Genomic DNA, 10,723 nt, shown 5'->3' on the forward strand with positions numbered 1-10,723 from the left:
AAACCGGTTATTGAGTAATAAAATTAATTTTCTCCTAGGCCTCTGTGGCAAAGCACATGATTTTAATGGTTATCTTCCATCAGCCTAGTGACTCCCGCTGGTATGTTGTACCATCAGACGCTTTAGGAAACTGAAAACTTGAACTGTGAGTTCCTATATGACGCGCCCCAGTTGGGCAGTGCACGCATCTCACATCCTAATTCAAATACAGACGGAGCAAACCTCACTTTTCAAAAGCGCACTAAACTCTCACAATTCAGAGAGCAGCCCGGTGACTCATTTTTGGATCCCTGCGTGGAAATAGCAACTCCTCCCTTTGCTGAGAAACGGCTTGAACAAGCGAGCGAGAACCACAGGAAGTCTTACAGGTCTCGGCTAGCGTCAGCGGAGTGCAGAATTCCCTCGCAGGGAGGTGTGGGTCTCGTGAGCGCTACCACCCAGGCTCGTCGCCATTCTCCTAAAAAAGAGGCTTACGTGGGCTTGGCAGGACCTGCTTCAAGGCGGCATCAATTCTGCCGTCTCTCCCGGCTCCCGAGTCATACCGCCCAGTTCTAGTCAAGAAGAAGCACCCATTCTGGTGTTTTTGAGAAAGCGCAACCTAATAGGAAGTGAAGAGGTGATCAAACCGAAGAAATGCCCCCTCCGCATTAAAAATAATTTTGTTTAACCTTCACTCATTTGTGGAAGATAAAGAAAGAAACACAGATTGTCGGCTGCCAGAGAAGAAGGGGTTGGGGGAGGGCGAAAGAGGTAAAGGGGCGCATTTGTAGGGTGACAGACGGAAACTAGACTTTTGGTGGTGAACGCGATGCAGTCTACACATCAGCTGAAATATAATAATGTACGCCTGAAATTTACACAATATAAACCAACGTGACCTCAATAAAGCAATTTTTTTCAAAAACCTTCAGCCTTTCGATCTAAAACAAAAGTAGCCTGAAGTGGATACTGTAAAAGGGAAGTCTGTCCACAGGTATTTTTGGAATAATTGCCAGAAGTCCTCATCCGCAGCCCTTGCCCCCTGCAGGGGAGAAGTCACTTGCTCTAAACGACCACCCCGACGCCGCGTTCCCGAAGGCGCCGAGCCGCGGCAGGACCCCCGGGGGACCCGGAATCCGCGGCAGGCAGCCCCCCAGCCCCCGCGCGCGCGAGCCCCCCGGCCGCCATCCCCGCAGATCCCGCGCACCGCCCGGCGGAGGGAAAAGAGACACAAGGAGAGGAAACGAACCGGCACCGGGACCCGGCGTGCGAGCCCAGAAGCCCCTCTCCCGCGCTGGGCGCCGCGACGCCGAAGGAAACCTGCCGCTCGGCTCCCGCAGCCGCAGCTGGGCTTCTCCCGGGCCGAGCTCCGCGCCTCCCTCCCCGGCCCGCGCCGCCCCCCCCCTCCACCCCCACCCACTCCCCGCCCCGCCCCTCCATTCCCCTCCCCTCCCCTCCCCCCCCGCCTCTCCCCTCCCCTCCCCTCCCCGGGCCCGTCCACGTGCTCGGAGGTGGGGGGCGGGGGGCGCGGCCCTGGCGCTTCCCCTCCCCGCCGCCCTTTTCCGCCCGCAGCGCCGCGGGCAGGCCGGGAGGCGCTGGACTTTCCCCGGGGATCCCCGCTGCGCTGGGGACCGTCGCCGGCCCGCGAGTTTCCCGCGGCGGGGATGCGCGCAACCGGTTCTGAGTGTGGGTGTGACCGTGAGCGGCGGCGGCCGGCCCAGCACCTGCGGAGACCCTGGAGGCGGCGGGCAGGGGCACTTCGGGTCACACTGAGGCCGAGCGCCGCCTTCCCGGAACCCACCCGGTCTCAGCCCTCTGTAGTGAAGCTTGACACAGCAGCGATCATTCGTTCATTCACCACCAGTGGAGCTGCCACGCGTGTGCTGAGGGTCCCACCGTGGTCGCACGTACCGCCCAAACTGCCCTAGAGGACCTGGCGCTCCAGTGGGGAAAGGGTAACAGATGAAGTGTAGAGTGTGTGAGGTGGTGGTAAGTATCTTGAAAAATAAGGCTGAGGCTTAAAAGTTAGGAAGTGCTCAAAAAAAGGAAAAAAGCCCTACATCGATGGGGGATGTGAAAGATGCAGACCAACTGAAAGAGCGCCCAGGGGCCAAAGCTGGGACAATCTGAGCAGCAAAATTAGAGAGGATTAGATTACAACCCAAAGTAAAAAAAAAAAAGCCATGGTCCATAATGGTATAAATAAATGGTCGGATAAATAAATAAATGGTGAAGAGATGTCTCCCCTGCAGAAGAATTCCTAATAATTTGTGTAGATACTGCACCTTCAAGAAAGAGAAGCTTCTTCCCACTCCTTAAGCATGGGCTCCTCATAGTGACTTTCTCCCAAAAAGTACGGTATGAAAAGGGGGAAAAAGAGTGACTTTACAATGGAGACAGCTGATAAACACTAGCTGAGCCGGATGGCCAAGGTCAACATTAACAGTCCTAAAGCATGCTGATAGTGTGTGCTCTTCGTGTGACGTGATGAAAATGGCAGGTTACCTCTGTGGTCTTCCTCCGAAAACCCGTAACCCCAGCCTTACCATGAGAAAACCATCAGACAAATTGCAATAGTGGGACCGCCTGCAAAGTACCTGACCAGTCCTCCTCAAAGCTGTCAATGTCATCAAAAACAAGGAAAGTCTGAAAAACTGCCACAGCCCACAGGAGCCTGAGGAGACATGACAACTAAAGGTAATGTGGTGTCTTGGGTGGGATCCTGGGACAGAAAAAGGCCACTAAGTAAAAACTAAGGACATCTGAATAAAGTAAGGACTTTCGTTGGTAATAAAGCATCAAGACTGGTTCGTTGGTTGTGATGATGTACCATATTAATGTAGGATGGCAATAATAAGGGAAAATGAGAATGGGGCTTGTGGGAAGTCTCTACCTTATCCTTGCAGTTCTTATGTAAATCTAAAACCATTGTAAAGAGTAAAATTTGTGTAAAAAATAAAGCAAAATAAAAAGGATGAAGGGTGCTATAATGAAGTTTAAAAAAAGGTTTATTGCAAAGATCTCTGAGATAAGAAGACAGTTGAGAGTGGAAACAATGTGGATGTTTGGGTTGAGACCATTTCCAGCAGAGGGATCTGCAGGTGTAAAGGCCCTGAGGCAGGAGCATGCTTGGCTTCTTGGAGTCCTGTCAGTGTGGATGGGACAGAGTGAGTGGAGAAGACTGACAGGTGGTGTGGCTAGGTCTGGGGAGCAGAGCGGCTAGGGCCTTGGTAGTTGTGATAGTTTTTAAATTTTACTTTGAGAAGGGAAGACATTAAAGAATTTTTAGCAGAGAAGTGATAAGGTGGAGCTTTTTTTTTTAGTCCACTGTTGTGTTGAGGTCAGATTAGGGGACAAGGCTGGGATCAGGCCAACCACTTAGGAAGCTGATGGTTAATTTTCTGTGTCAGCTTAACTGGTCCTCGAGGTGCCCAGGTACTTAGTTAAGCATCATTATTTTGGGTGTGTCTGTGAGGGTGTTTCTGGATGAGATTGACATTTGAATCCTGGAATGAGTAAGGCAGATTGCCCTCCCCACTGTGCGTGGACCTCCTCCAGTCTGGTGAAAGCCTGAATAGAACAAAAGGGGAGAATTTGTTCTCTCTGGGCCTGTCTTCAAGCTGGGACATCAGTTTTCTCCAGGCTTCGGACTCATCTTCAAACTAGAACTTAGACCATTTGCTCTCCTGCTTCTTGGGCCTTTGGGCTCAGCCTGGAATTGTATCACCAACTTTCCTGGGGCTCTAGCTTGCCAACTGCAGACCTTGCGATTTCTCAGCCTCCATAATCGTATGAGCCAATTCCTTATAATAAACCAGTCTCCACCCCTCCCGTCCCCCCCCCCGCCCCCCCGCCAGCTGTCTGTCTCTCCAGCCTATTGATTCTGTTTCTCTGGAGCACCCTGAATGATACAATGCTATAGCAGCGAGCTGGTGAGAAGTGGGTACGTTCTGGATACGTTCACAAGGAGGGGCTGACAGGACTGGCTGATTCATTGGATGGAAGGCGTGAGTGAGAAAGAGGGGTCAAGGTTTTTACTTGGAGCAACTAGAAGAAAAGAGGTTCCTTATGCTGAGATGGGGAAGACTGCCTGAGAAGCCAGCTGTGGGGGTGAGGGAGAGATGGGAGGATTGCTGGGGATTAAGAGTTCCCCTTTGGACACGAAGTTTGGAGTTGTCAGGTTGTCAAGAAGGGGGTTGGAGAGATGAGCCTGGGATACTGATATCAATTTGGAAGTCTTCAGCATGTAGATGCTGTGCAGATGGAGTTTAGATGTCTGAAGACTGAGTCCTGGGGCACTCCAAAATTCAGAGATCAGGAGAACGAAGAATCAAGAAAGAAGTATGAGAAGGAATACCAGGGAGACAGGAGGTAAACTAACAAAGCATGGTGTTCCAGGGCCAAATGAAAAAATGTTGCAAGAATCATCAACTCTGTCAAATGCTGCTAAAGTGGGTAAAATTAGGATTGAAGACTGAGCAGTGGGCTTGGCCATATGGAGGTCAACAGCAAAGTTGAGAAGGGGAGTTTTGGTGGTGTGTGGTGACCAACACATGCTTGGAGTGAGACAAGAGAATACAAAGAGAGTAAACAGAAACAGAGAAATGGAGCCATAGCTGGAAGGAAACGTATGGTCAAGGGAGAGGTTTGTTTTCAATTAGAAGATATCCATATTTGTATGCTCACGAGCATGAGCCAAAAGGGAAGGAAAAGGTGATGATGCAGGAGAGAAAAGGGATAATTGCCGGAGCAGCGTTCTGAAACAGATGAGCAGGGATGGGATCCAATGCACACATGGGAAGTTGGGATTAAATAGAAGAAGATGGGCTTCTTCTCTGGTGACAGGAGGGGAGGCAGGATGTATGGGCACAGATGCTGGTGAATGTGGAAGCGGGAACATGTTTTATCAATAAAGAAGCAAGGTCATCAGCTGAGAGGAGTAGAGAGGAAGTTTGAGGAGAGAGGAGAGAGTATGAAATAGCGTCTAGGGACAATGAGAGAGTAAATGGATTTTGAAAATTTAGCCAGATTGTTGGGTGGCACTCAGAGTTCATCTGAAGTCAGGGATCGTGAATATAAAGGGAGGCCAGTCAGTAGAGTTGTGTCTTCTCACAGCTTCATTTGCCTACTCGGGTGCAAATAAAACTAGGCAGAGGTCCAGATAGAACCAGAGTCTGCAGTTGTCAAGTGAATATGATGGAGGAGAGAGGGACAAGAGGGTTGAGGGTCTACGAAACGGAAGGATTATAAAGGAGGACCACGGCATCTGAACGGAGTAGGGAGAGCAGAGAGGAGGTGAATGATGGTGTTGAGGTAAAGACAAAGGTGTTAGGTTAATAGGTTGGAAGCTCCTGGGCGCCAAGAAATCGCTGCAGTCTTGAGGCTAGGGAGGTTCAGCTGGGAAAATACAAGTTGGTTTTCAGGGAGTAAGATCTTTGAGACTTGGATCATGAAGGGACGCAGATATTGATAATAGCAAAGTCTGTACTGACCAGAGTTCTCTTGATCTGCCCACCCCCGGCTAGGCTACCAGATAGGCCTTCTTTGTTCCATATACTTGTCCAGAGAGATTGGGTCTCATCTCCAGTCTGGATTTTTGAGCAATAAGGACTGATAAGAACCTTAGGATAAAGCCCAGAAAAAACAGGGCAAGAACTTGGAGAGCGACAGACCTGCCGTGTAAAGCTTGTCCCCTGTAGGCATCATCTGGTATACTACTGCCACCCCTAATTTTCAGGGCTCATACACCCATTGAATCCCAGGGTTGGAAGGTCTTCTAGCCCAGCCACCTCTCTCAGGTGCAACTTCTTCATAGCCCTCCTCTAAATAGTTATTTTATATCCCCACAACATGTAATAATCACCAACGACCATTTCTCTTTTCCATGCTAGTTTGTGAACCTCTTGAAGACATGTGTTTAACCCCTTTTTTCATTGTGATAAAATATATATGACATAAAATTTGCCATTGGAACCATTTTAAAGTGTAAAGTTGAGTGACATTAAGTACATTCACATTATTGTGCAACCATCACCATTCATTTCCAGAACTTTCTCATCTTCCCCAACTGAAACTATACCCATTAAACACTACTTCCCCATTCCTCTTCCCCCCAGCCCCTGGAAACCACCGTTCTACCTTCTGTCTCTATGAGTTTGACTACTCTGGATACCTCATATAAATGGAATCACACAATATAGGTCCTTTTGTGACTTGCTTATTTCACTTAACATAATGGCTTTAAGGTTTATCCATGTTGTAGCATGTGTCAGAATGTCCTTCTTTTTTAAGGCTGAATAATATTCCTCCTTCAGTCCTTGCTTTCATTTTTTGGGTGTATACCCAGAAGTGGAATCGCTGGATCATAGGGTAATTCTATGTGTGATTTTTTTGTGGTATCATCATATCGTTTCCCACAGTGGCTGCACCATTTTACATTCCTACCAGCAATGCAAAAGGGTTCCTAATTTCTCCACCTCCTCACCAACACTTGTTACTTTCATATAACCCATCTTTGATTTCCTCTCTGTTTGAGACCCTGCTAAGCCCTTGATGTTGTACTAGTCAGTGAATAGCTGTTGTTAACTCTGCCAAGAAGGGAAATGAGGTTAAGTGAGTCAATTTATGCCCAGCAAGCCCCACTTAGCACATCTTGTTCTAGAACTGCACTGCCCATTACTGTAGCCACATGTGGCTATTCGCATTTAAATTAATTAAAATTAAATGAAGTTTTAAATTCAGTTCCTCAGTTTCGTTAGTGACACTCCAAGTACGTAATAGCCACCATAACTAGTGGCTATTAGTGTGCGATATGTTGGGCAGTGCAGAATAGAACATTGCCACTGTTGCAGACAGTTCTTTGGTTACTATATTTGGACAGCGCTTTCTAGATCCTGGTAGCCACCTCTGCTTTGTCTCACACATCATATTTGGATATGCTTTTCCAGAAATGGACAGCTTACAATTTAAGATAAAGATCCTTCTTTCAGGAGCGAGGAAATATGCTGCCGAAAAAGTCCATGGCTCTTTGGCACGTAATTGGCTGCTCTGAGAGTTCTCACACTGTTATGTTGAAACGTTATATTTGGACTGTCAGTGAGCATGTGGTTGTATTGCTCTTGACGATCACCTTTATGAACACAAATTTACTAAGCCATTACAATTTTTCTCTACATCTTTCGAAACACTTAGCTACTAAACCATGCATTTCGAAGCATATCCTCAGGTTCCCAGTGGAGATTATGTCTCTTCCACTCCCTACCTTTGCCCGAAGCCCACCCAGCACGATACCTAGGACGTTGAAGACTCTCAGTAAATATTTGTTGAATGTTGAGTGAATGAATTACCAAAGTAAGCCCTGAGCTGAATTTGGGGGAGCGCAGTGCACTGAGATAGCACTTTTAGAGGGTGGCACCCACGTGTAATAAGATTTAGGGATATGTAGCCAGCACTGATATAGTTTTAAAAGATTTTTTTTTTTTTTACAGAACATGGATTTTAAGCTATCTTCTTTTCTCCCATTGTTCAAAAAGTAGCTTGAAACTTAATTCCTATAAGGATCTTGTCTAGTGCATGTTTATAAAGCTTTACTCTGTTTTATAAATGCTTGCCACCACTGGATATAGCAACAAGGAAAAAGAAAGTCTAGATTTTTCTAATGTCAGCATGCGTGCACATATCTTCTGTTTGCCCCTTCAGATCCATTTTCTACCACCCTCCATCCTGCTCTGACCCTGGGATTTGATCTGAATGAATTATTCTAATGGGCTCCTGTGTTCTTTGGCTTCCCTTGGGCTTGGCCAGTTGAGAACTCCAGCAGGAGATGAGGTCAGGGAATTTATTCCAAACAGAAGGGCTGTCTCTGTCCCTTCACAGGTCACCATCCCTCTAAGGTGGTCTGCTCTATAGGACTCCCTCTCCTTGCTGGTCCTGGACACCTCTCCCTACTCATGATGCTCAAGCCTGTGGGATGACAGCCCAGCTCCCCGCCCCACCTACACCTTTATCATAGTACCATTATTTATAAACTTTCCTTGAATTATCCTCATTTGAATGTGCCATCTGTTTCACAATGGGACTGTAACTGATACAGCATCCTTTATTAGTAGCTAGAGCATAGTGTCCAAACCTCCAGTCCTTAAAAAATGTTCCCTGATGACATTATCATCTCCTCATTTCAATTGACTGGCTAGCTTTATGAAGAATCCATTTGTATGTCACATAATATAAATTTTTCTCCAGTACACTCAGACTAGAAATATACTCTCAAATTCACAGGCAAATCTTTTTGCATACAGCTTCTCTACATAAAATGTAAATTATAGAAATATATAAACAAGACTTTATAAGTAAATAGGTTAATTTTTATGGTTTTAAATATTTCAGTATCTAATAACTTTAAATTACTTCCAGCTATGTGAGGAAACCTGTGCTTCAGTACTGCAAACAAGCCATCATTACTCAATATACACGGCTTACCAGAGAACACAGTTTCTAACTCTTTCCCATACACTGAATCTTTGTGTCTCCCCAAATTCATGTTGAAACCTAATCGCCAGTGTGATGGTACTAGAAGGTAGGGACTTGGGCAGTGGTTAGCTCGTGATAATGGAGCCTTATGAATGGGATTAGAGCCCTCATAACAGGGACCCCAGAGAGCTCTCTCACCCCTTTTGCCACGTGAGGACGCAGCAAGAAGACAGCCATCCATGAACCAGGAAGCAGGCTCTCACCAGACCCCAAATCTGTCAGCACCCTAATCTGAGACTTCCCAGCCTCCAGAACTGTGAGAAATAAATTTCTTTTGTTTATAAGCCACACATTCTGGAGTATTTTTGTTATACCATATAACCTAAACAAACTAAGACACCCTTGAAACTCAAGATTCAAATGTACAACTACTAGCAAACATCGGATAATTAAAAACTATATACCCCATAATGCCAATACCTGTATGAAAGATAACCAGTACTACTGGTCGGCTACAATGTGCCAAGCACTATGGTAACGTTTTCATATATGATCTTGTTCAGTTCTCATCACAAATTTTTGAAGTGTGCACAACTCAACCCCAATTGGCAGAGGAGGAAATGAGCCTGGAAGTCTGCTGTCCATTGTCCCTGCACCAACGAGCAAAGGGCCCTGGATTCAAATCCTAGCGTCCGACACAGACGTCTGTGTTCTTAACCATCAATAAAGAATCCAAGAACAACATCGAAGACCACAGAAGAGCCAAAAGATAAGAGCTTCTCAAAGCAAATCATTTCTTCAGCCTGTTACCTGCACTCAAAGAGCAATGTCAAAATCTAAGTAAGCCTAGAAAAATTACTAAGAAAAGAAAGAAAGAAAGGAAAGAAGGCAATAGATAACTCATAGAAAACCAAATTTCGTGTTGTTTAGTAAGCTTATTTTTCTGTGGATAGTACACAAGGAGGGGTAGGAAATGAGGGGTGGAAATTGTACTATTTTGGTATTAGTTAAATTTTATCTCCGTTTACAATTCCTGAAATGACAACGTTGTATTTTTGTTCTAACACAAATTGCAATTAAAACTTTCCTCTAATATGTTGGCATACTTTTTGTAAGAGGCCTGAAGTTTGGCATGTACTAGCTGCTCCATGCTTACAAATAGAACATTCTCTGTGAAAAAGAACAGACTGAAAAATCTGGTCTAGAGCTAACATAAGTGATCTGCTTAATAGCTCTGAATAATTTTTCTGCAGCTGAGATTTTGCATAACAAGTTGCAAAAGTATTTTTAGAGAGACTGTTACTCAATTGTCACTTCTGGTAAACCCCTTTTTACACCATCACACTGTCCTGCGGAACTGATAAAAGTGAAACAGAAAAGCATAAACAGAATGTGACAAATAAGCAGTGCTTTTTCCAGATAATGGTTTGGTCATAAGCCTTGAGATACTGGTTTTGAATCTGAATAATTAAATCAATTCTCAGCAAGTGTAATTTTCACAAATAGACTAAACCTTTTTACATCCATATTTTGTTCGTTTAGATGAATTTGTGCTATCCATTTAGAAACTGTATATTTCTACACGAAAAAGCCTTACTTTGGATCTGAGACGTGATTTTCTTCTCCTTTTCCTCCTCTTCATCCATCTGGGCCGCTTGCTGCAGCTCCATTCTCCTTATTCGTCTTACTTTCCCTTTAGCACCCTTCAGATGGATGATTCCTTCCTCGAAGATGGTTTAGAATTTCTGTGAGTTCATGGACCACAGCCACCGTCCCTCTGTGACCCTAAAGAAAATGCAGAAGTACAATATAGGCACCACCAAAACAAACATGTTTCAAATGATGAATTTGTTCCAAGGTGAGCTCACTAAAGTGATATAGTAAAATCAGATTGAAGTCTGAGCAGGGAACTCACAGATTAAACAGACAGCCTTTCCTTGAAAATGATGATGACTGTCTGGTTGAGGACACCATGGAGGAGCTGCCAGACGTTCCTCTCGGTCCACAGCTCCTCACCTTACTATGTGCCAGGTGTGAGGAGGAATCTGGGGCCGGAGCCGACATGGCCTTGCGTCACCAGCTCTGAGTGTTGAAAGCAGGGCACTCCTGCTGATTTCTTTAAAGCCTCTTTTCTACAAGTTGGTAATGGGTAAAGATGAATTATGAAACAGGAACTTTTGCCACACTCTACATCCCTAGTCACAAAGAAACATTCACAAAATAAATGTCCATGTGCAAATCAGAATTCATAATTCATTACAATGCAAACATGAGT

General features: G+C 45.5%; 1 protein-coding gene across 3 annotated transcripts in view; it reads right to left on the reverse strand.

Annotated features, from left to right (window-relative positions):
* The window catches only part of STX11 (syntaxin 11), a 42,478-nt gene extending 31,999 nt beyond the window's left edge, over positions 1-10,479 (reverse strand). The window contains exons 1-2 of one of the 3 annotated variants that reach the window (XM_046670777.1): positions 10,364-10,479; positions 10,046-10,233 (exon numbers count right to left, since the gene is read on the reverse strand). In XM_046670777.1, coding sequence (XP_046526733.1) covers positions 10,046-10,118 — 73 coding nt within the window. In that variant the 5' untranslated portion in view covers positions 10,119-10,233; positions 10,364-10,479. Of the gene's footprint in view, positions 1-1,228; positions 1,341-10,045; positions 10,234-10,363 lie in introns of those variants that run through there. The other 2 variants (XM_046670778.1, XM_046670779.1) reach the window with 2 other exon arrangements.
* Positions 10,480-10,723: the final 244 nt, after the last annotated feature.

The sequence above is a fragment of the Equus quagga genome, chromosome 8, assembly GCF_021613505.1.
Source record: "Equus quagga isolate Etosha38 chromosome 8, UCLA_HA_Equagga_1.0, whole genome shotgun sequence".
NCBI classification, from domain to species: domain Eukaryota; kingdom Metazoa; phylum Chordata; class Mammalia; order Perissodactyla; family Equidae; genus Equus; species Equus quagga.